A 27,215-nucleotide genomic window follows, 5' to 3' on the forward strand; every position below is an offset into this window, starting at 1 on the left:
TCTAAACTAGAAGCCCATCCCAAAATACATCACTTGCACTAGAAAATAATACAAAGACCACTCTAATTTTATTCTAAAAACCCTAGCGAACAAAGCCAACCATCACAATACCCTACTTTCTACTTCTTTTTACTTTTTCCAAATCTCACTGTCATGCCTTGCTAGGAACAAGCCCTCAGTCTCTGAGCACCTATTCCTACTCACTTGCCAAGTGAAAGCCAATACCTTAGGAGCAGCGGTGTTATGCAAGCTCTCTGTGATGATAACTGAAATAGCAACCCATAAAAAGATCGGACAGAAAATTGACTGGACTTTTCCTCCCTCCACGCCATTGCATCCTCCTAACCTTGCGAACGGTGGTAGCCTTGAAGACGCTCCAAGAGTACAATGAAATCAACCACCTCCTTATCCATTGAACATAAAACCATATACAACTCAGCTGGGGTAAAAAGAACTTTATTATGTTTAAAAATTAAAATTAAAATTAAATTTTATTTATTTTTAAAAAGCGTCTTTTAATCCATCGAAGTTGGGTCCATTTCTCAACGGGGACCCCAAAAAAATAAAATAAAATGGAAAACGTCTTTTAATCTAATGCACTAGATCATGAATGGGATCCCTGCAATCTCTTAGATTAAACAATCTGAGTCCTCAAATCTGCCTGGTAGAACTTGGCAGTCAAGAAGGAAATAGAGCAGTGGTCCACATTCAACTTAACAAAAAACCAAATGATCTTTGTGGATTGGGGGTGACCCCAACACCGCTTGGGAGCTGTGTGGCCCACGGTAAAGTATATGTTTTATATCCACGCCGTCCATCCATTTTGTAAACTCAATTTTTTTTAAGTATAAGCCAAAAAAAATTAAGAATTCAAAAGCTCAAGTGAAACATATATGCCCCACAGTACTTTTGGATCAAGCTTATATTTGTGTTTTCCTCTTCATCCATGCCATCCATCCGTTTTGCCAACCCATTTTAAGTAAAGATCCTAAAAATTAAGTAGATCAAAATGTCAAGTGGACCACACTACAGGAAACAGTGGTGATTGACCATTAAAAACTTGGTATGAGTCACAAAAGTTTTGAATGAGTTGATATTTTTGTGTCACCTTTATCTAGATTTTTGTGACCTTATCAATAAGTTGGATGGTAAATAAACATTCTGGTGGCCCCAAGAAGCATTTAATGTTGGGAATTCAATCAACTTCTTGTGGTGTGATCCACCTAAGATCTACTTCATTTTTGGTAACATGCCTTAAAATGACCTGAAAAACGGATGGACGGTGGGGATTTAAGGATAATACATCACCGTAGTCCCCACAGTATGGGGATCCACACACCTCGGTGGATCAAGTATCCACTTACAGCTGTTGATTGTTGTACCTCCTTGCGAAGACAGTACAACCCGCATGGATGACGCTATCAGTTCTTTTCTCTATCCGAGAGTGATTCATATATGTATTTCCCATCACTATCTCTACTAATTGTATTAATGTGAGGGATGTGACGCACTTTAAGATAGTCATCTCCGCCTCTCCTTACCCTCTCAATGAATTCTTCTGACATGTCACGTAAATATAGATATTGGATGGCAGCGAGGTGCTGAAAGCCATCCGGGAGCATCTTTAGTTTTGGACAACTGACGATAAACAGATGCTGCAGAGATTTCATTGTACCCTCCTCTATTCTACTCCACTCTTCCAAATCTTTCATACCTATGAATGCCATGCTTTTGAGCTTCGGAAATCCGACAGACGTGCAATAAATCTGCTTCCCTATATAAGCATTATTGAGACGCAGGGAAACCAGATTGGGTAACTGTTCAAGGGCAATGAGTGGATCTTCCTTAAATTGGCTAAACGACAGTTGTATGTTCCGGAGACAGTTGTGTGAACCAATCCATTGGGGAAACTCTTTCATCGCACCTACCAAAGAAAGTTTCTCAAGGTACTGTGGAGGCTGCGACAATTCTTGTAAATCGACTTCTTCATCTATGCCCGGGCACTCTATTTGAAGAGATCGCAACCATTTCAACTGACTAATGGAATCGCATAGTTGTCTACAATCTTCCCCTTTTACTTTTCCAATTGATAATTTCTTTAGTTGGGTTAAGTAACCCAACTCTCTCGAAAAGCCACTGTCAACTGATGCACCTGATAGTGTTTGGAGATTGCTTAAACTGGCTGTTCGCTTAGGCATCTTATAGACTTCTCTATGGTCAGAATATTTCTTCAAATTAAGATGCCTCAATTTCGTAAGCATCTCTATTCCAGTGGGTAAACCTTTCAAGTGGGAATCTCTAACGTCCAGCGTCTGTAGGTTGTGCAGTCTTTGCAATGAAACAGGGAGTTCCTCAATCTGTGTCCTCCTCAAGCTCAAATACCGTAAGTGAATCAACCCTCCAACTTCATTCGGCAAAATCTTTATTTTAGTGCCTTCTAGATCTAATACCCTCAATAATTTGAATTTTGAAAACATTCTACAGAACGAGGAAGAGGGAAATTCCTGGTCGTTAAATAGAAGAAGTGACCGAGGATTCAATTCAGGCATGCTTCCTGGAATATCAATTGCAGTGTTTTGGATGGCCAACCGACGCTGCACTTCTCCAAAATTATTTCTTCGATTTGTTAGGATCTCTGCGAATTGTTCCTTCTTAAACATGTGAATAGCAATGTCACGCATGAGGTCATGCACTTGACATGCTTTCAATTCCCCTTTTCTCTCATCAATGACAGGTTGGAGCAGGTTCCTATCAATGAGCTGAGCAAAGTAATTACTTGAAACTTCTTCAGGTGTCTTCCGTGGATGTTCCTCAATGAAGCCCTCGGCCACCCACATGCGAATCAGCTTCTTTCTCTTAATCACATAATCCTCGGGAAATAGACCACAATACAAGAAACAATATTTGAGGTGAAAAGGTAAATAATTGTAACTCGTTAACAGGACTCGATTTAATCTTGCAAGATCTTCATTGTCTTTCAGTTCCGAATCAAGATTTTCAAACACATCATTCCATTCAGCTGGATCAGTGCTCTTCTTTGACATGAGGCCACCAATTACCACAATGGCGAGTGGTAACCCTTTGCATCTTTTGACCATGGCATTTCCCACTTCGACTAAGTGTGGCGGGCAAGTTCCCTGAGTGTCTTGCTTCATAAATGCCTTTTTTTGGAAGAGTTCCCAAGACAATTCATGAGATAATGGCTTCACTTTGTGTATATACCAATTCTCATCAACAGGATGTGCTACATTTTCACTGCGAGTGGTGAAGATGATCTTGCTTCCACCCTCACGAGGCAAAGCATATTTGACAGCTTCCCAAACACTAGCATCCCATATATCATCAAGGAACAGAGCGTACCTTTTTCCTTGCAAGTAGTCGTTGATCATCTTCGCTATGTTTGTCTCATCCATTGTCTCCCCATGATTTGGAGCCGCCTCCTTCCTACTCTCATAAAATCCTTCAAGCATGCGCTTCAAGATATCCTTCTTTTGGAATGATTGAGACACATAAATCCATGCATGACAATCAAAACTTGTCTTTGCTGTTTTGTAGATTTTCTTTGCAAGAGTCGTCTTTCCCGAACCGCCCATCCCCACAATGGAGATGACAGTCCGCTGTTGTGTCTCCTCTTTTTCCAGCAACAATTTCTCGAGTTTCATGGTGTCATTCTTGAGCCCCACGATGTCTGCTTCTTCGAACCAAGGAGCAGCAACTCCAGGATCTCGATTGCCAGAATCTGTAGCATTTGAACTGCTCCCTTCCTGATATGCATCCTGAAACCTGTACCGAGCGCTTCTTTCTTGAATCTCCTTCACCTCCTTCCTAATATTTTGAATTTGAGTACCAAATTGGTGTTGAACTATCAAGTGCTTGATGAAGCAGGCATGAAAGACAAGGCATCCCACCGGTCCATTCCGAAGACGGCGTTGTGACTCGGTTCGGATCATGAACTCATCAACTGCATCTTCGGCATTGAAGACCAAGTGCCTCACTTGGGTAATCCAAGCCTCTACACCTTTATCCCTCTCCCCTCTTTGATCGGCGTCCTTTAATATGGCTCTCATGCTTTGGAGCTCATCCTTGATCCACACAACGTCATCGCAAACTCCAGTGAGGAGCTCCACTTCATGGACTAGTTGCTCACCCAATTTTTGAACGAAAAAGGAAAGAACAGCCTCGGCCATTGCTAGGCTTTCGTTTCACTTCCCACAGAATCAACGAAAACTTCTCCTGCTTTTGTAGTTTGGATGGAGAGAACTCTAATTCCTCCACCTCTTACTTTAACCTCTCCTTACGTTTTTCTTTCTTCACTCCTTCCTTTATTCTGCACTACGATTACTGTAAAGAAAAAAAAAAAAAAACCATTTAGGATCTTTTTTGCATTTTAGGATCTTTTTCCCAAATCCATTGTGGGGAGCCAAAGGAAACAGAGATGCAGCTTGTGAGCTTAAGCTAAGCTGGGCTTTATGACAAATAAGAAATTTAATTAGTTTTTACAGCTTATGACTTAATTCGATGATGATAAGAAATTTCTTTAAAGGATTTCTTTGGATTTGAATGGTAGCTTTCTTGGTCTTCATTACAAGTTTCCGGTGAAGATAATGGAATTTCTGAGTGATATATATAATGTCGTACTTTTATGAAATTTCTATACTCATAAGACTCATGCAAATAATTATAAAAGAGAGGTAGAACAAAATTATATATTTTCCTCTTCTCCTTTGGTTGCTTCTGCTTTTCCTTGTTAGGTATTGGTACCGAAGGAGCCTTCCTGATCCAGTAGGCTGGGTTCCGGTCGACTTGCAAAAGCTAGGGTGGCAAATGGGTTGTCTCGGACCAGCCCGAGACCATCCTGCTAGTGTACTTCAAAAGAAAAATAAAAGAGCGGGTAATTTAAAATTCACAACGGCTGACGATTATGTAGTGTTTTAAATTCATAATGGTTAGCCAATCTTTTAAATTTTGAACAGTTTCGAACCAGTTATATGGAAGAACTATATTCTTCGTGCAATGTCAAACTAGTTATATGAGATTATGATAACTCAGCTAAAATCTGAAAAGCCCTAAAGTAGAAGTACAAAACCTAAGATGTGGACGTGAAGAAATCTAACATAAGTGGATACTTTCATTCTAGATGGTAGATGAGAAATTTATGGTATAATAGGTGAATGAGTTTGATCTCATAGCCCATGAAATTATATCTTAATGAATTAAGTTAAACAAATTCTTCCAAGTAGCAGCTGTGAATGATAAATTGTTGCTTTTTTGAAGGATTTTGAAATTTCTTACGACATAAAATATAAAATAAAAGAACTCTTGATGGAGCAACTAGCCATTTGTCTTTTAATCAAGGAAGAGGCAAGGCTCTAAGATAAAATAGAAGGCAAGAAAGAAGATATATCTAAAGTTTTATTAGTAAATAAGCAATATAGCCAAAATCAATAAAAGAAATCAAATAACCTGAAGACAAATTGAAATTTGTTTAAAAAAAGAAGTCCAAACTTAAGAAAAAGAACAAAAACAAAAAAGGACAAATCATCTTATTGCTATGTTTTGTGGAAAATTAGGTCATTTCATGAGAGAATGCTCTAAACGTAAAAAGAAACCAACACATGTACCTTAGGCAAATCCAATAAATAAATAAATAAATAACAAGAAGAAGTAAAATAATGACTATAGTTGCATAGGTGAATATATTCATATTGATCCTTGCAATTGTTGGTGGATAGTCATAGCTACTAGCACACACGTGTGTTACAATCGCACATGGTTCAAGAGCTCTGAAGAGGTTTCTTCATTAAAAATGTTTTAAATGGGGAATGTTGTTACTGTAAACTTGATCGGACATAGAAAGGTTGAATTAGTTTTTATCTCTGGAAAAACTATTGTCATGGCAAATGTCTTTCACATGCCAGACATATGCAAGAATTTGGTTTCCATATATCTTATGAAGAAGGTAGGGATAAAGCAGGTTATTTAGTTGGATTAAATAATAATAACTAACAATGGCTTTTGTTTTAATTCACCGAATAAATCCTAAAATTATTTTCTTAAATGATAAATTGAAAGAAGATATATATATATATATATATATATAACCACTATAATATACACCAGCTTGCATTTCATTTGACTTTAATATAAAGCTAAAATATAATACTAGTGAAGGAAAATCTCTAGCTAAATATGCCAGCATCATTAGTAGTAAGTAAAGTAGATTCGTTATACATATATAACTGCTATAGTATACACCAGCTTACATTTCTTTTGATCTTAATAAAAAGCTAAAATAGAATACTTGTAACATCCCAGATTTTCAATATTTTGAATTTCCAAAAACCCTTGAAAACCTTCAATATGACTAGGCTACATTGTCGCTTATTGGCCCTTGATGCTCAGAGTGAGCCTATAAGCGGGTGGTACCAGTAAAACACCGTACAAATCTGATTAATCAATTGTAAGAAGTTAACGAATCCGCCTGATCACTTAAACACCGAGCTTAGCCTTGGAATTTGTTCACGTAGGGTCCAAATATAGCTGACCTATCACTGACTAATCGAGATGACTGTAACTAAATAAAAGCCTGCCAAAAGCTGAGGTAACTAAAGGTCAGATCTTAATTAACAAACCAAATTAATTCAGTTACTTCTTTAGCCTAAGAATCAATAGTTTAGGGTTATTATGATCGAATCGTTGTTAATGATTATCTATTAATGGTGACTCTCAGGAACTCGGGAGTCGAGCGGATGCGCGACCCCCGATTTCCAGGGCGCTACATTCATTCTAGAAATGCCCTGATTATCCAAACAAGATCTAGACCGCTCGTTAGTGGGCCATTAAACCTGAGGTTATAGAAATACATTCGTCTTTGTGGGCTTGATGTTCATCACGGGTCATCGAGCCGAGATCGTCTCTCGGATCGTTTAACTTTGACTCGTAAGGTGAGTACTTGGGTTGTGCGAATACCTTAGATGAAAATCTGGAGCTTAAGTGAAACTAGCTACTTTGTTCTTTCATGAAGTTGTAACTTTTGAATCGTCGAGTCATAGCGAAAGTCGGGGTACCGATTAAAGATATTTTTCCACACATATCCATTTAGCCGCGACCCCAATCGACCATCAGTCGAACAGACTTCTGATCACACCCGTTGATCAGCGCATCCAAATACAGGCCGATCATATCCATACGTAGATCATCATTAGGACTAACTATCATATGGTGTATATCGACATGTACACCCTATAATGGGCCTTACAAGTTAGAAACACTCTCCCATAACACTAGTATAATAAAAACCTAGCCCTTGGGGCCATTTGTACAACTTCTGAAACTATATAAAGGCTTCATTTGGGCACTCCATCTCTCCATACGAATTTTTTCTAAGAATGAAAGAAAAAGAGAGAGAGAGAGAAAGAGTTAAAGAGGGAGATCTTAGAGTGTTCTTGATGGATTCCCTTCAATCAAGTCCTAACTTCGACGTTCTCCTCCATCGAATCCATCCCACTCACGATCGAGAGGTAAGAAACAAACCCTATTTTTCAACCTAAACTTTTTTAGATTAAATTGCATGAATCTTACCTAATTACTTCTAAATTGGTATATATGGGAATCATTTTTTCCCAAATTCCTAATCCTATGAGCACTTTGAGTTAGGTGAATTATTACAAAGCTGCGGACCATTACGCCTAGGTTTCCATTTATCAACCCTTGAGGGTCTTAATTAATGATTTCTTGTGGTGAATGATTTGTAAGTAGCTAGTATGTTCGTATTTTGTGTTTGATTGTAATGTGTGTCATTGCTTGTCTATGCATGCTCACATGTTTGATAGAATGCCTAAGTGATTAAACTTGTTATTCTAATGATATGCTTACATGTTTGATCAAATTCTAGATTGAATGTGTTGATTTATTGATGCTCACGTGTTTAATAAAATGCTCCAGTGAATGTATTACTCTATTGAAGCTCACATGTTTGATGAAATACCCAAGTGTTTGGGTTGTTGAATCTATGATTCTTATGAAACCTTACAATGATCACATGATGAGTAGCTACGTTTATAGTGACATTAGAATTGCCTACGATGTTGGGTCAGTCAGCTAATCACCAATTTAATTGGGGGCCCAAGCTAGGTCGGCTATCTTAGACTTGTTCGGTTGACTTGGGTCGAACACGGACAACCGACAGTAGCTGAACTACATGGGATGCTAGCACCTAATGCTAGTTGCGCTGGAGTTCTCTAAGTCAATCGAATTAACCCAATAGTCAACTGATCATGTGTGTTCACAATGTATGACAATGATAAATAGAATCTAGGATACCTCTATTCCCATTAAATGAGTCTACTTATAACTGTTAGGGGTACGATCCGCATGACTCATGAGTCGGACATGGTAGTATGGGATACCGTGTTCGATCTGTTGGCCTACACTGGGGTGATGAGCCTCTCCATAGTAACCAATGAGCAACCGAGAATATGAGCCAAGTACATCAAACTGTAATGATGCCACGACCACTCCACATTTGTGTTTGGGTGACAACTCTTATATCATTTGTGGGCGTCCACCACCCGTCGATGGGCTACTTAACCCTATGCGTCCGAACTATGTCATCCGGATCCTTGATGTGAGATCGGTGGGGCTAGTTGGTCTGGTCAGTGTTAGTTTCACATTGATTGGGGAGTTATTGTCTGGGTGGTAAACCCAAATATGGATAAATGGACATAGGTAAAGAGTTGTTTCAGCCGCCCCGATCCTAATGATTCAATTGAGATCACGATAAAATGAGGGTACTTTAGTTTCCCTAATATGTTGGATGAATGAAACCTAATAACTATTCAACTAACATGTGTATTCACCGCATTACATTAGATAAGACTTGCGATTTGGCGTTGGGTCACCTGTGAGGAAGTATTGGCATATGCGAAATAGGTGTTGAAGTCGCTTAGGAGGAAGTGTTGTTTGAAAAGAGCATGCATCTTGTCATATCTTCATATGTGCATTTAACAAGAGTATTTAGGAATTAATTGATTTCTTGTTTTATCATTATATGTTCTGATTAGGTTAATAACATGTGTAACTTAGAACTAATGGAACCACTGAGTTAGTTATTCACTCCCACCTAGGACGGTGTTTTAAAGCACCAACCAGGCATATAATTGATAAAGGTACTAGTGAGACCTCAGACGAGTAGGCTTAGATCGACTTGTGGCACCACCGTTATATTTTGTAGGATTGGGCGTAAATCGAAAACTTTACACTTTAACCATCTTGGGTATGTATATTGTGGCTTGTATAATCCTCATTTGGGTGGACACCACTTTTCAATTGTACTTTAATGGTCTTCTTTATATTTATTAATTTTACTATCTCTACCTCGCTTTGGATCCACTAATTTGAATTGTGTTAATCTGATTGCTTGTATGTAAAAGGAATGTGAATCTGAACGAGGTCACACGTGCATTTTTGTTTGATTCACACCCGGAAACTTAGGACCGGGGTCTCTGTTCTCAAGTGTCGATTTTCGAGGCGTGATAATACTAGTGAAGGAATATCTTTGACAGAATATGCTAACATCATTAGTAGTCTAGCCTATGCTAAAAACTGTGTATTAGAATAGATATTGCATCTGTTATAAGTAAAGTAGATCTGAGTAACATGCATTATAATACAATATATAGAGTCCTTGGATATCTTAAAAGGACTTATGACTTGGGTCTTTGTTATCAAAGATTTTCAATAGTAATTAAAAGTTACAGCAACATTGATCAAAATTTAAGATCAAATGATTCTAAATCTTCTGGTAGTTTTATTTTCAATAGTAGACAAAGTTGTTTTATGAAAAAAAATAAGAAATAAGAAGATTTATATGGCCCAATCCACTATGAAATTTGAGCTGGTTGCCTTGACAGCAGTTGGTGATAAGACAAAATGGATTAAAACCTTAATAATCAATATACCTTTTTGGGTGAAACCAGTACCACCTATATTCACTCACTGTCATAACTCGCCTACTATAGGGAAAGCTAATAACAAGTGTTACAATGAAAAATATTGAAAAATCATCCCGAAGCATTGTTATGTGCGACAATTACTAAATAATGGTGTAATAACTATGAACTTTATATAATCCAATGATCATATTGCAAATCCTTTAACAAAGGTTCTAGGTAGAGAAAATGTTTAAAAAAAAATTAAGAGATGAGACTTAAATCATTAAAAATAATAACCAAACATGAGAATTAGATATTTCAAGAATTTGGTTTTATAAAAAAGAAAAGTTTCTATGTGATTCATTGGTTGAACAACGTTATATAGTTAGGAGAAAATATTACATACATAGGAGAAAATATTTTTCTGAGTCCCTTTCTGTGATTATTAGTAATGCAAATTTCTGTAACATCTCGAGGTTGGGTATATCCCTAGATGAATTTATATCATTGACTTAAGGAGGGATGAAAAGTTGTTAGAGAAACACCATTGATAAACTCTCACCTATATGAGTGTGGAAATAGGGCCGCTTTCTATGAAAATTAAGTTAATTCTCTAGTGCACTCATGAAACCGAGATATTGCACATCACCATAACACTGTTTTTTTTTTTTTGATTTTTTTTTGTCAAGTTGGTCAAAAAAGCAGGCTTGAAACCACTCCTCTTGAAAACACTCCTTTTAACAAGTCCATCCAAATGGTTTCTTAAAATTCGTTGGTCTCAATGTTTAGATGCTATACCAACCTATCCCAGTCCTAATCCAGGTTTATCTTAGGATGGGTTACATGTCTTGGCTCGTGTTGGACTTAGAGATGCTTCTGCTTCGCCCATCCTAAAGGGAAATGAAGAAGTTATTTAATACTTCTATAGAGCGTGAAGCTCCATATGCATGCACATAGAAATTGTCCACTGGCATCCATATGTCTCAAATCAATCAACCCAAAAATCAGCCATATCCGGAAGTCAGGTGGGCCATACCGTCTAAAACCATGTGAAGACAAACATATAAAAGTTCTTGGTGGGGCCCACCTGAGTTTTGGTGTGGCTGAAATTTGGTCTGACCCTTCATCCAAGTGGACCACACACAATGGATGTTCTGGATCTGTGAACCACATCTCAATGGGCCCAATAAATGTTTATGAATGTTTTAATGGGAGGGTAACTCCTCTCAACTGTTATATGTGGTGTGGCCCACTAAAGTCATGGTTGACTTGTTTTTTAACCCTTGCTCACCATGGAATGGTGCAAGTGACTAATGGGATAGATGATCGACACACATCACGGTGGGGCCCACATAGCTCGACCTCTTGGGAAGTTCCCATGAGCTCGACCGCATGGAACACCCCCCCCCCCCGGAAATGGTTCTACCAGGTCGGCCTCATGGGAACTTCCCATGGGGTTGAGCCTTGTGGGCCCCATCATGATGCGTGTCGAACATCAACACCGTGCATTTGATGAGTCCCCTTTAAATGATGGGATATCCCAAAAATCAACCATATAAGGAACTCCGATAGGCCATAACATCTAAAATTACGTGAAGACATGCCTAAAACATATAAAAGCACTTGGTGGGGCCCACCTAAAATTTGGATGTGTTTGAAACTTGGTCTGACCCTTCTTCCAAGTGAGACACACATAATGGATGGGCTGGATTTGTGAACCACACCTCGGTGGCCCAACAGATGATTATGAATGTTTTAAAGGGAGGAAAACCCCTCTTTACTTTTGTATATGGTGTGGTCCACACTAGTCATGGATTGACTTGATTTTTAAGAAAGAGACCCACCGTGAAATTCTGTATCTGACAGATATGGTAGATGTTCGGCACACATCATGGTGGGCCCACATAGCTCGACCTCATGGGTAGTTCCCATGAGCTCGACCGCATAGAACCATTTCCCCTGTGTGTGTAAAGATTAGCTTTCATGATAAGATTTGACGAATATTGGTTGATCGAAGGCTTGATCTACTTCTTGGATAAAGTAAACTATTGAGAAAGTGCATGCATGTTGTTTACGTATGCATAACAGGAAAGCTGCAGTATTAAAATGCATATGCCGAAGAGAGATAGCTATCTTAATTTATGAAATGATCATGATGAGATCTTCAGCTCTGTATGCCGTCAAAATCATTCAATTTCAACAGGAATAGATCATTGGTTGATTAAAGGATCCCACATAATGATTGTGTATACAATAAACACTCGAATATTATGATGTATAAATTGAATCACATGTATTGCGAGGCCAATTACCTGTAAATGACAGATCGATTTCAAGAAAAACTCCACATCATCGTCTCACTTCCCATCTCTCCTAATAAATACAAATAAGGAAACAACACGATCAGCGTCTCTCCCGTATTTGCTTCTTCCTTCTTCCTTCTTCTTCGTCTTTTTATTTTTTCAGGACGGTTGGAATTTGGAAGACCAGTAAGGAAAGGAAAAGGAGCCGTTTTCTATGCACTCCTTCGCACACGAGTAGTATGATTGCCTGCTGCCCCTGCGTGCCAAAGCTCTGGGCACACTGTGATGTAATGTTTTATCCACGCCTTCCATCCATTTTTATAGCTCATTTTAGGGTATGAACCAAAAAAAAATAATAATGAGGCAGATCCAAATTTAAAGTAGGCCACACAGTGGGGATTGAATTCCCATCATCCAAAACTTCTTGAGGGCCGTAGAAGTTTTGGATCAATCTGATATTTGTGTTTTCCATTTATCTGAGCCCATCTGACCTTATGAACAGGTTAGATGGTAAATAAACATCACGGTGCCCCCAGGAAAGAATCAACGGTGGCTGTTTATCTTCACTGCTTCATATGGTGTGTTCCGCTTGAGCTTTGGACCTACCTCATTTTTGGGCTCATTCCATAAAATAATCTCAGGAAACGAATGGACGGTGTTGATATAACTCATACATCGTGGTGGGACCATAGAACTTTGCATCAACACACCACGGACACTGCCGATCCGAGTCCTTTTTCTCGGATCACATATTCTTCGATAACGCGCTTTGGTGGACCCATATCCTTCTCTTTTCTTGGATCCCATGCCCTTCAGTAACGCGCAATGGCAGATCTTTCAATAATTGCACTAATGTAGCTTCTGCAGATGGAAGTGAATTGCATCCTGGCACGCTTTGGACGCTTTAAGTGGACCGCACCATGGAAGCAGAAAGAGATAGTGAAACTCACTGTTCAAGTTTTCTTAAAGGGCCACATTAATATTTGTTTGTCATCCAACCTATTTGTAAGGTTATATAGACACGGATGAATAGAAAACATCAATATCAGTTTGATCTAAAACTTTGGCCGCTCACATAAAGTTTTTAATGGTGGGGAGTTCAATCTCCACTGTGTGATCCACTTAGAGCTTTGAATCCATCAATATTTGGGTTCCTGTCTTAAAATTATCTGAAAAAATAAATGGACGGTGTAGATAAAACCCATACATCACGGTGGGACTCATAGGTGACTAATCAAATATTAATTTATGATGTTTTGCCAGTGGGAGTGGATTAGGTGTTACCCTAATGTAGGGCCCAACTTGATGAGTTTTTTGGTACATCTATGTTGTCCGTCTGTTTTCCCATATCATTCTAGGGTGTGATCCCAAAAATAACGAAAATCCAAATTTCAGTTGGAGCATACAACCGGAAACAGTGGTGAATGGCCATTAAAAGATTTTCATGGCCACAAACGTTTTGTATCAAGATGATATTTATATTTTCCCTTCATCCAGATTTGGTTGAAATTATCAACGGGTTAGATGGAAAGGAAATATTACGGTGGGCGTTATTATGGGCCTTAGGAAGTTTTTTTTTGGTGTAAGTTCAATCACCACTGTTTCCTATGGTCTGGTCCAGCTGGGATTTGGAAATGCTTAATTTTTGACAAAACGTCCTAAACTGGCTGGAGAAACCGACAGACAGCATTAAGGTGGGCACTAGGGTAAGGGTAACACCACTAATGTATTATCCCGATGGTTTGGCTGCTGACCACTGCATATAGCTGGGCATCGAGTCGAGTGGGACAAGTTAGGGCTGACCCGACTTGACCCTATTTTGAAACAGACCTAACTCGAACTCAATTGACTCGGTACCAAGTTCGGCATGCCTGGCCTGATCCGAATTTGGGTCTAGCCTTGACTAACTCGAACCGAGTCTGACTCAATCATAGGTACCGAGTCGGGTCGAGTCAACACAAAGCCGGTTCGAGTGCGGTGGATATTTGCAAGTTGAAATCACAGCTTAGAACCTAAATGCACATGCCAGAATTAAAAACTCTCCGTCAGCTACATGGTATCATAAATCTGTAATGTCAAATCTGTGTTTTTTCTTTTTATACTAACAAGCTGGATTTCAAATCGAGTCAAGTTAGTACCGAGTTAGATTTCAGGTTGAGTCGAGTTAAGTCACTGTGTGACCTGAACTTGACTCAGTTTGAGTTTGGATTAGACGAAGTTTACTTGGTTTGGATCGACTGGCCCCGGGTTCAAGTCTAAACAAGTTGGATGAGTCAAGTCTGCCAAATCCCGTTGTCCTGTGCCCAACTCTACCCCTACACCTTCCAATTAGCTGGTGTCAAAGCCCCGCTGGCCCCACAATGATACATGCTTTATACCTACTGTCCATCCATTTTTTGTTAGCTCATCTAACACTATTAGCCATAAGAAAATATTGATAGATTTAAATCTCATCTGGACAAGGCCATAGAACACAATAATGATTGAAGTCTCACCATTTAAAAATTCCTAGGCCCCACTATAATGCTTATCATCCATATCCAACCTACCTGTTGATTAGGTCACATAAGTTTGGATGAAGGAAAAATACAAATATTAGCTTGATTGTAGACTTCTGATAACCCTCAAAAAGTTTTCACTAGTGATCATTCAATCCCCATTTGCTTCCTACAATGTGATCCACTGGAGCTTTGAATCTGTCATATTTTAGGGCCATGCATTAAAATGATTTCGAAAAATGGGTGAATAGTGTAGGGGGTACGTAGAACTTTGGGTCAACACATCAGCTAAGGAAGGAGATCCGCGCCCCCTTTTGTTAGATCCCATGTTCGTGACTCTTGAGACGAGGCACTTCGGAGGATCTCAAGAGCGCCACTTGCCTGCATGCCCCGGTACCAGCGATGTGAGTGAGACCTGACTGTAAGGCCTACTTTGATGGATGAATTATATATCCATATTGTTCACATGTTTTTCCAACTTATTTTAGACCATTTTCTACAAATGAAGCTGATAAAAATTTCAGGTGGACCACACTATAGGAAACTGTGAATATTGAATTTTAAAAACCTTTCATGAGTCATAAAAGTTTTGGATCAATCTGATATTTGTTTTTAGTTTTGTCCATGTGTGTGTTTCCTTATCAATCGGTTTGATGCTCAATAAACATTGAGCTGGACAATAGGAAGTTTTTAACGGTGGGTGTTCAATGACTGCTGTTTCGTGTGGTCAGTCCACTTGAAATTTACATCTACATCATTTTAAAATCATGTCCTAAAATAATATGAAAAAACAGCTGGACTGCATGGATATTCAATTCATATGTTGGTGTGAACCTTACCGTCAGGGCCAAGTCACGGTCGGATCTCAAGCCCTCAATAATGCACCATGGTGGACCCATATCGTTCTTTTTCCTGGGATCTATATCCTTTGATAAAGCGTTACAGTGGATCCCACGTCTTTCAATAATTGCACTATGGGTGTGCTGGGCGATGTTGACTGACCTAGAGCTATATATGGAGGTGGATTGGCAGCTGTAACACACACCGGCAATATAGCTTGTGTAGATACGTGTCGTGTCGTGTGAAGATGGGAAGCCGATTGGCTGGTGTACCACACACCAGCTCGATATCTGCTGTAGATGCGTATGATGAGCGCAGACGCTCCTCGATGTCTGGTTTATACGCACGATTCAAAGGAGATCAAAATTACGTAAGCCTCACAATGATGTATTTATTATACAAAAAATTAATTATAATTTACCACACACCAAAAATAGCAGCGGGAATAATGATTTTCACTGTTAAAATATTCGTAGGGCCTATTACAATGATTATTTTCCATCCAATCTGTTCATAGGTTTATAAATACCTGTATAAATAGGAAAACAAATTTCATGTTTATCCAAAACTTCTGTGACCTCAAAAGCGTTTCAATGGTAGACGTTCAATCTCCCGCTGCTTTTTTTGGTGTGGTCCACTGTATATTTAGATCTGTCTTATTTTTTGTCTCAAGCCTTAAGACAAGCTCACAAAATGGATGGACGGTTTGGATATAACACATACCTCATGATGGGATCCGCAAAATTTGCTGACATGCTGTAGGTACGTGTCGTGCGAAGACAAGCACCGACGCTCCTCGAGCTCTGAGTTGTGCGAACGGTTCAAAGGAGATCAAAGTTACATGTAAGCGTTCGATCTTCGCTGTTTCCTTGGTGTGGTCTACTGGAGCTCTGGATCTACCTCAGTTTTCGGCTTCTGGCTTAAAATGAATAGAATGTGTGGATAAAACACATACATCACGGTGTCGTTGATACAGCCTTAACACAAGCTAGCTGGCTGGTGCTAGGGTAACCAGCCAAACTGCGTTGGCCAGTGACTGATCTTTCTTGGGTCCCCATCTTATAATAATTAATTGTCTTGGTTTGATGCAGCTTGATTACCTGTCCGGGTATCGAGGTCATCCAAAGGCCTGAAATTTTCTGACATTGCATGCGGTCTTTGGCCCTGTTGGATAGTTTCCACCATAATGTATGAGCACAGCAGTCCTGTAGACCACCGGAACAAAGCTGTTCAAGTGGACACACATTCATGGATGGTATCACTGCTCAGAACACATGATCAGGTGCAACTCAAGGGCGCATATGTATCATCAGGGATCATAACTGGATGGTGCAAGTCAAGGGTACATATGGATAGTCAGGGATCATAATAGGATGGTGCATCACTTAACCCAAGAATCTCACCCATTTGACGACTTAACCATGCAATGTGAGACTGGGTGCCATTAAATGTGGACCATTGGTTGTCATTGCCTATTTTCATTAAACAGCTAGGATCATTTGATAGGAGAGATATCAAGGTATGACCTTTCTCGTGTGTGGCCACTAGATCAATGGTTTGGGTTCCTGAAATATGCGCACCACGGGTACCATTGTTGGGCCAAAAGTAAAAATAAAAATAAAAAATGGTTCTCTCCATGTAACATCATGCGTTTTCTTGTTTGAATTGCAATCGCTGCTTTGTAGTTCTTGGCCTTTGGTGGGGTCTATTATACTCTCTTTGAAGATGGTATTAAACATTAAATGAGCTAGACCAACCATCCATATGTGGTGGAAGACGTGAATGCCAGCCAGGGCCACTAATTGCAGTGCTGTGCGAAAAAATAAATATTTATTTATTTATTTTAAATTTTATAAGAGAGTCTTGCCCTGCTGTGCGAATTGCCACAGGTATAGTCATATGGTGTGACGTGGCCCAAGTTTTGTGGGTCCCATGTGATGTATGTTATCTACCTACATCGGCCATACAATTTTCTTGTTATTTGATGGCATGAGCTCAAAAAAATGCAAATCCAAAGCTAAGTGGACCAAATCACATATAGCAGTAGGGATAGAATTCCTATTGTTGAAAACTTCTTAGCCTATAATGTTTTATTTGTCATCCAACCTATTTATCAGATCACACATACCTAAATAAAGGGAAAACACAAATATAAGATTGATCCAAAAAATCTTAGCCCTCAACATGCTTTCAACGGTTGTACAAGGACATGGATGAAATTTTTCTCCAACTCATTCAAATGTTTTCAATAAACTATATTTTCTTGCTGGGAAAACATTTACAAGGTCAGACTAACATGATGGATAGATTAGATCTCACATATATGAACAACGTTGGAACGCGTGGGCTGTGCACATGACCTTATTTTACACACATATGCGCCTAACAGGATTCTTGCTTTCTTTCTTTATTATCTTGTCGGGTTTGAATCTCCTCTTAAGGGCTATATTTGGGTAAATATGAGAGCGGAAAGTATCTTTTGAAAAACTGTCATTGGTGAGGGATTTTCAGGTAAAAAATTATATTTTTCTATTTTAACTTTTTTAACTTATTACGTTTCCAGCGGAAGCCACTGGGGAGCAGATTCAGTCAGGTCCGGTAACACTGAGTTTAGATAAGCTCTGATCATGAGCCCACCTTGATGAATGTGTTGTATATCCACACTGGCCATCCATTTTTCCAAATCATTTTATGCCTTACCTGTTGGTTTGTGAACGAAACAAACCCCTCGTTATCTCTTTCATGTTATGCCACCGACTGATCTTTTACCTGGGTCCCATATGCTTCAATAATTGCATTATGGCATCCGTAGGATCTAATCTTTACGTTCATGCAGCTTGCAGCTAGATTAAATTCCCACCACTATAGGTTTTTAACCAGTACGACTGTACGAGTGACGATCGAGGCGACTCGAAGGATTTTTCAGTTATTATATGTGGATCAGTGTCTTTAACCTTGGGAGGACATTTTCAACTTCGACTATGGGCACATGAGCCCTGTGGACCACCATCACAAAACTATCTAAGTGTGGGCATACCTTCTGTAATGGTACTTTAGATGCCATCCGAGGACATCTACATGCATGTTAGGAGCAAGTCAAGGGCAAAGAGGGATCAAGATCACAGTAGATGGTGCATCAGTGGTCAAGATACCATGATCGTAGGGTTGTTAGCTGGGATGGCCCATCAGGCTTTTGGGCCTAGCTCTCTCCAGGTTGGGCTTAGGTTAATGCTATCCACATTTCAAGTTTAGATCCGGTCCTATAGTACTCATGCGCGGGATAATCAGGTTATGGTCTTATCAAGCCCATGTCCCTTTGGGTCCATATCTAGTTCTTGACTAACCAGACTCGAGCCAATCAGGTTTAGGTACCTATCAGGTATTTGGATCTGGCTTTTGACGCAAGGATGAATGTGATGAGGTCGATCACCATCTTCCTCAAGGATAACTACTCTGAATCCACGAAGCTTCTCTAGACTCATTACAAAGACTTCATGAATCCAGTAAGAAAAAACAAGGAAAATGGAAAATAAATTCTACTCTAACTCCAGAAACTTCTCCAAACTTCTCACAGAGACTTTTTGAATTAATAAGGAAAAAGCAATGAAAATAGAAAATAAATTCTATAAAATTAGTAATTTGATTGATGAATGAAATAAATGAGTTCACAACCCTTTAAATAGGGATACTAAGGTATGAGAGAAGTTTCATAATCAAACTACAACTAAAACTCTCAGAAATCACATACTATAAATAGTAAACTTATTATTTATAGACAATTGTGATGTCTACTAGTGCCCATGGTTTTCGGCCAAAAATAGTAAGTGTCCTATTTGGCTGAACCAGGATGTTCTCTTAATATCCAAAGATCAAGTGGACCTAATGTAGAGCAGGTTGCAGACAGTTTCACAACCAAGATGGATCAGAAAAGGCCCGATCAACGACAAAAGTCATCAAGACTGTCAGAACCTTAAAACAGGCATATCTCGCAAACCAAAATGAGTTACTCGACGTGCCATATATGATTTTAGGGTAGGATGAGCTACTTTAGCCAACCAACCAGGCATAGCCAGGTTACTCACGCCGAATTTGCGAGATTCCATCAGAACGACGGTCAAATTCCATGTTTATTTCTATTTTTACTATTTTTAATAAGTTTTAGTTTAAATATAACTATTCATCCATTGGGCTTTATGAGTTGTGTACAACATGAAAAGTGTTTAGAAAAATTAAGAGAATAACGTGTGTAAATTTACTATTTATAATAAGTTGCGAATTTTAGGAAATTTTAGTTATAGTTTAATTCTTAAACTTTTTCCAGGTCTTGGTATCCCTAATCAAAGGGTTGTAGGCTCATTTATTTCAGTCATCAATTATTCAAGAAGTTTCTTTCATATATTTTAAAATTATTTCTATTTTTATTCCTCGTAGATTCGAGAAGTCTATGTGAGGAGTTCAGAGAAGCTCCATGAATTCGGAGTAGTTATCTTTGAGGAAGATGGTGATCGACCTCATCATGTTCATCTTGTGTCACCGTGTCCAAGAATCACACTGATAGGACTATCCAAACCCTTTAAATGAGACTAATTTGTTACCACCGTCCATTATTTATGAGCATAAATCACATGATTAGAACCATCAAATCATAGTGTTACTTTGGAATTATAATAAATACAAAGTGAGATTAATCTAGTATATGTTTCAAGATAATAATTGGACCTATTTTGTTTTTTCTAATCAATCATGACTATCCATTTTCATGCTATTAATTGAAAGCTTACGTCACGGTGACAATGGGCACGTTTTTTTACACCATGTCTTGCTCATAGTTGTATGAATGAATGAGCGGTTTGGATTGATGATAGATCACCCAAGGCGCCATTTAAAAGATTTTGGGAAGTTAACATCCATGTGGAGGTGTACCATACGTTAGCAAAACCCATTAAATAAATATCTAAATGTACTATAGAACACCATCGGACCTGACTTGTACCCGACTAAACATGGCCCGTCCTACTTTTAACTAGGTCCATCACATGAGGTGACCTGAGCTCAACTAAAGTCCACTTTTAACCGGTCCAAAAGCTGACACCTGAACCTAACTGGAATTATCAACGTATCCAAAATATAGCACTTGGGCCCATTAAAATCGGACAGGGTGAATTCAGCTATCCCGTTGGTCTCGATGCCTATTAACACCCCTACTTGGGCTGGAATACTAGGCCTAACACGACTGGCCTGGGCCTAAAAGCCAAGCACATTTAATAACCGGTTGGACTTGGGCTTTGTTGAAGACCCCGACAACCTGGCTACCCTCAGCCCATTTAGGATTTCAAGGGTATTTCTGCCGTATTGGATGATGAGGCATACTCAATAAACAGCTCACTCAGGCTTGTGCCATACATAATCATAATGGCTGAGCTCAGGCCTGTTTTGTTTTACTTTGTATGTTGGGCTTTGACAAGGCTGAGGATATTGGATAGACCTTGGTCTCTCAAGACTCTCAACCAGTGTGATGATATTTTTGTAATAATATTACGATATGCTCAAAATACGGGTAGCATTGAATAATTATTAGGAAAATATTCTGATATTAACATAAAAATTATTTAAATTTTTAATAAAATAATTATTATTAAATTTAAAATTATTTATTAATTTACAATGGTGTATATATATATATATATATATATATATATATATATATATATATATATATATATATATATATATATATTTATTTATTTATTTATTTATTGTAGAGAGATTTTCTTTATAAGTTGTTAATAAAATCCTCAAAATTTATAATTTCTAGAGAAATTCCTGATGCAAGAAATTCTTGACTGTTATTTTTCAACGTTTTAAAACTAAGTGTACCATGAACTCTTGGTTCGGATGATAAGAACCATTAATATTACCTCTTTTCAAATTTTGCACAGGGGCTACTGCAGAGAGCACAGTGGGAAATCTTGTTCTCTGTAATTTCCTGTACGAGTTGTGTTACAGGGAAAACAGATCAACCGGTCCCTCATGAGAAGAATATTGCCCTTTGGAAAATCAAAAACTATTTTGGACATGAAAGTGTGACCCGCTCTACATCAGAAACTCGTTGTCATTAAAGATGAGGAATGACTGAGGATTCAACTCAGACATGCTTCCTGGAATGTCAATTGCAGTGCTTTGGACTGCCAACCTTGCGCTTCTTCACAATTTTTTTTTTTTTTTTTTGGTTTGTTAGGATTGCTGTGAATTATTCTTTCTTAAAAATCTGGCCAATCCTTAGGTGCGCCTCACCATAGATAACAGTCGACCACCACTGAGATGTGGTTAAGAAATCCAGCCCATCCATGACCAGAGTTCCGGATGAATTATAGGGGAAACCTGAGTTCTGGTGAGTTCTGGAATGGGAAACACACCAAATGTTCATTTGATGTGAATTTCACACTCGTTTGACAATAATCTACGTCCATCAAATATATAAAACATTTTTCTTCTCCCATTTTATGTGATATAGAATTAAAGAAAAGTATAAAAGGACAAAATATCAAACCAATACATTGGCTTTTTAAAAAATGCATAGATTTATTGAAATACACATAATAGTAATGTATCCGTGAAAAGAACAAATTTCTTTTTCCTCTTCTTTGGTTACTTTCCCTTACCCTTTTCCTCTTCTTTTTTTTTTTTTTTCCTTCAACTTTTGCTTTAATTTATGTGATTCCCAATACCAAATGTGCCAGACATGACACACTTGTGGAGGATGCACAACGATTTATAGATTGGTCCCCATGATAAACTGGCCGGCCTTGGCCAAAAAATCTAGCCTCTAAGACCCACTTAATGGTCAGCTTGGATCTCATGCCGACATGGAAACTAGCAAGTGTGGTAAACTTCACTTCAGAAGTTTGGGTTTTTCAACGGGGCTATCATTTGTGCGAAATGTTAATGGTCAATATCAACAGGAAAAGCTGATGGCTACGATCATTCACACGGTATGCTTTACATTCAAGGGTCATGGAGGAATTATTTCCCAATGGACTTATGAGCTGGATTCACTACCCGGCCAACAACTCGTCAGGTATTAGGCACATCTGGTCCACCGGATCACCGTCAACCAATTGCTGGCTAAGCCCAAGTCCAGCCCACTGTAGACCAGGTCCTTGATGGCCTGTTTATCACATTATCCAAAAGGCCGTTTGAGGACATGGAGGTCTCCCAGGGCCACTAATTGCAGTGCTTGCTTCTTAATTTTTACAGTATTTGCTTTTGGAAATATACCTGCTTCTATGTTGAAAAGTTCTGGAAAATGTTCATTTGAGCATAGAAAGTAATACTGATTATTTTGTTTAACCTCATTATCTCGAGAGATTCATGCATATGCAAGCTTAGTTTTGTTGTCATGAATTTTGTTTTTTAGGAAAACTGCCACAAAGATTCATGTTTCTTTGGGAACATTTTCTGTTGATAGACAATGAATTTTTATTACAAAAACACCACAAAGAAATACAATAACCAAAAAAAAAAAACATACACTATTGGCACCAGCCCGAATTAAGAAAGACAGATACATTCATCAAGCTTCTAAACTAGAAGCCCATCCCAAAATACATAACTTTCTCATATAGTTCACAAGCTAGCCTCCACAATATTCTAATTCTCCATCTTTCCATGCTAGGAACAAGCCTTCGATCCCCAACATCAGCCGTGACATGTTAAGGAGGCCAAAGAACCTCACACACACCAATCTTGCAATCTAGAAATGGATAATCATCTACATCTTGCATACATATAAAGCATATATTAGGAATAATCATTGACCTCTAATGAAGGTAATCAATTATGAGCACCTGCTCCTACCCACTTGCCAAGTAAAAGCCATTATGGTACGAGGAGAACCATAATGCACACCAAAGCAGTATGACTCGATTGCGTTCTGATGATGGCTGTAATAGCAACCGACATGTCCTTTCTTCACTTTGCCAAGGACGATTAGCCACGAAGCCGCTCCAAAAGCCCAGTGAAATCATCCACCTCCTTGTACATAAAAAATAATAAATAGAAAATGAAAATAGAAGAAAAGAAAAGAGAGGAATGGAAGATATCTTTTTAATCTGAGGAAGTTGGGCCCATTGATCTGATGCACCAGATCATGAATGGGGGATTCTCAGCAATCTCCTAGATTAAACAATCCCAATCCTTCTATGTGTATGCTAGAACTAGGCCATCAAAAGGAAATATGGCAGTGGTCCGCATTCAACTGAACAAGAAACCAAAAGGTAGAGAGATATGACCTTTTAGTGGGATTTTCAGAGGATCCCCATCACCATTGGTGCCCATCAGAGGAGGAACTGGTTTGGGGTGACCCGAACACTGCCCAGCTAGGTGGTGTTGAGTGCTATGGGGCCACCCTGATTTATGCGTTCTATATCCTGGCCATCCATCCATTTTTTTTTCAGGTCATTTTAGATTATAAGCCCTAAAACAAAGTGAATCAAAAGCCACTACATGAAACAGTGGTGATTGAATGACTACTATTTAAAACTACCTAGGGCCACTAAACTAAACGTTTGGATGAAGCTGATATTTGTGTTTTCCCTTCATTTGGGTATGTGTGATCTTATCAAGAGGTCAGATGTCAAATGTATGTTACAGTACGGCCTATGGTGGTTTCAATCATGGCTGTCATTATCCCCACTGATTCCTGTAGTGTGGTCCACTTGAGCTCCCAATCTTTTTTTCTTTTTTTTTTCACACGCACACACACCCCACACACTCACGCTAGTGGAATTTTGCCACTTATGGATACTCGAACCGTCGACCGGGTGTTGAAACTCCTGAAAGTCTACCACCCAAGCAAGAGTAAGGATCCCTGCCAATCTACTTCATTTTTGGGCTTTTCTGCTAAAATAAGCCGAAAAAATGGATGGACGGCGTGGAAATAAAACACACACATCACCGTGGTCACCACATCGAACCTTAAATCGGGCGTATCTTGCAATCCTAATGAGTTATCGACGTAAAATATATGATTTTGGGGTAGAACGAGCCACCGAAGCCAACCAACCCGGCTATGCCGGGTTGCGCAGCCCGGAATTGCGAAAAATCCCTGGATTGAAGGTCGTTTTCCTGTTTTAATTTCGTTTTTACTATAAATAGTAAGTTTTAGTTCGATTATAACTCTTCATCCGTCGGGCTTTAGGAGTTGCGCCCAACGTGAAAAGAGCTTAGAATAATTAGGAGAACGGTTTGGTGAAGCCAAATAGGACACTTACTATTTTTGGCCGAAAACCTTGCGCACTAGTAGACATCACGACCGTCTATAAATAGTAAGTTTACTATTTATAGTAAGTCGCGGATTCTAAGAGTTTGAGTTGTAGTTTGCTTCTAATTTCTTTCCCATTGCTTGGTAGCCCTATTTAAAGGGTTGTGAACTCATTTTTATTCATCAATTAATCAATTTCGAATTTATTAGAATTTATTTCTATTTTCTGCTTTCTTTCCTCGTGTGAGGAGTCCAGAGAAGCTCCGTGGATTCGGAGTAGTTATCCTCATCACGTTCATCCCTGCGTCAATTGGTATCAAAGCGAGGATTCCCCTCGGGCCGATGGCAAACAACGAAGGTATGAATCAAAATCCTGTGGACGGTGATCCAGGGATTCGTTATCTTTCGGAAAGAATGGAAGCTTTCCACCGGGAGAGTCAGTTGACCATGCAAGGGCTGCAGGCAACTCTTGACCGTCTTGCGGATGCGCTACTTCCGCCCCGAGCCTTAGGCGGTGCTCCACCACTCGTGGTGGCTCCACCACCCATGGTTGCTGTACGACACAACCCCGATTTTCGTAGAGCACTACCAGTGGCAAACCGTAGGGCTACACCAGATGATTCAAGTTCTAGCGACGAGGACCTTAATGAGGGTTTTGCTCGACGACCAATCCATGGAGGTGATCATCTAGATCGTGCTGAAAGAGACTATCGAGGTAAGGCTGAACTTCCTAGTTTTAACGGTTTATTACGTATAGAAGATTTTCTCGATTGGCTAGCCGAAGTAGAGAGATATTTTGATTATATGGACGTGCCAGATCATAAAAGGGTAAAATTGGTAGCGTTTAAATTAAAATCTGGTGCTTCTGCATGGTGGGAACAATTACAACTCTCACGAGCTCGCCAGAACAAGGCGCCTATCTCATCATGGCCACGGATGAGACGTCTTCTTCGATCTCGATTTCTCTCCAGTGATTATGAGCAGATATTATTCCAGCAATATCAAAATTGCAGGCAAGGAAATCGAGCAGTCACAGATTACACTAAAGAATTCCAACGGCTGGCTACACGAAACGATCTGTCAGAATCGGAGTCACAGAAGGTGGCGCGATTTATAGGTGGGTTGCGACCGACAATTCAGGACCGAGTTCAGATGTACCCAGTCGGGACTGTGGATGAAGCGGTTCAATTGGCGGGTAGGGCGGAAACACAACTTGCAAGAGCTCCTGCTCGTCCATATCCTTCAACTCGACCCCCCATGACGGGTCCCACGCAGGATCCAGTGCTGCCACGAGGAAAAGACCCAGTACCTCAACTTCCTACAACCGCAAACCGTGATACAGGGAGCGGCTCATCCAGGCCTCAACGTGCAGCACCTGCAACAGCGAGTCCGAGTAGGATTCCAAATCCTTATGCTCGGCCAAGGTCGAATAATTGTTACCGCTGTGGCCAACCAGGCCACTTATCAAACACTTGTCCTCAACGTCCCGCAGCGCACTTGACTATAAACGAAGGGGGCACTGAAGATGAGGCTGCAGAAGAAGACCATCGCTTTGATGAACATGAACAAACCACTGAAGAAATAGCAGGTGGCGATGAAGTGACGGGCGAGGATCGTGGCGAATTTCTAGTTGTGAGGCGATTACTGTATGCCCCACGAAAGGAATTACATCCACAGCGACACAATATATTTCGTACTCGGTGCACCGTCAACGGAAAGGTCTGTGATGTGATCATAGACAGTGGTAGTAGCGAAAACATCGTCTCAAGAGTAATGGTGGACAAGTTGCGGCTACCAACGATGAAACATCCTTCCCCATACTCTATTGGCTGGATAAAAAAGGTGAATGAGACCAAGGTAACTGAACAATGCACTATCTCGTTTTCAATTGGCAAAAATTATAAGGATCAAATACTTTGTGACGTGGTCGATATGGAAGCTTGTCATATGTTACTCGGTCGACCCTGGCAGTCGGACCGTGATGCGACCCATCGGGGACGAGATAATGTCTACGTATTTGTCAAGGATAGTCGAAAAATAATCCTTGCCCCTATGGCACCAGAGAACCACCCTGAAGCCTCTAAAGTGGAGGGGAGTTCTCTCTTGACCATTCGGGATTTCATGGAGGAATCTAAGGAAACTGGCGAGGTATACGCCGTAGTAGTGAAGGGCGAGGAAGAGGAACCCTCAAACATCCCTCCAAGTTTAAGACTGTTGCTAAACGAATTCAAAGAAGTCTGGCCTGAGGATTTACCTGATGGATTGCCCCCCATGAGGGACATCCAACATCACATAGACCTCGTCCCTGGGGCTAGCTTATCCAATCGCCCTCATTATCGGATGAGTCCGAAGGAGTGCGAGATACTTCAGGGGCAAGTGG

At 39.6% G+C, this 27,215-nt stretch overlaps 2 protein-coding genes across 2 annotated transcripts in view; both read right to left on the bottom strand.

Annotated features, from left to right (window-relative positions):
* Positions 1-240: 240 nt before the first annotated feature.
* Positions 241-27,215, bottom strand: part of LOC131257644 (disease resistance protein RPM1-like) — a 33,566-nt gene continuing 6,591 nt past the window's right edge. Inside the window, exon 2 of the mRNA XM_058258424.1 lies at positions 241-404. The gene's annotated coding sequence lies outside the window, so the exon portion shown is untranslated. The remainder of the gene's footprint in view (positions 405-27,215) is intronic.
* LOC131257643 (disease resistance protein RPM1-like) lies at positions 1,422-12,287 on the bottom strand. Its single transcript, XM_058258423.1, has 2 exons — positions 12,245-12,287; positions 1,422-4,341 (listed from the first exon to the last, which is right to left on the bottom strand). Exon 2 carries the CDS (start codon positions 4,185-4,187, stop codon positions 1,422-1,424), a length of 2,766 nt encoding a protein of 921 aa, XP_058114406.1. The 5' UTR covers positions 4,188-4,341; positions 12,245-12,287.

This window comes from Magnolia sinica, chromosome 10 (assembly GCF_029962835.1).
Source record: "Magnolia sinica isolate HGM2019 chromosome 10, MsV1, whole genome shotgun sequence".
NCBI lineage: Eukaryota > Viridiplantae > Streptophyta > Magnoliopsida > Magnoliales > Magnoliaceae > Magnolia > Magnolia sinica.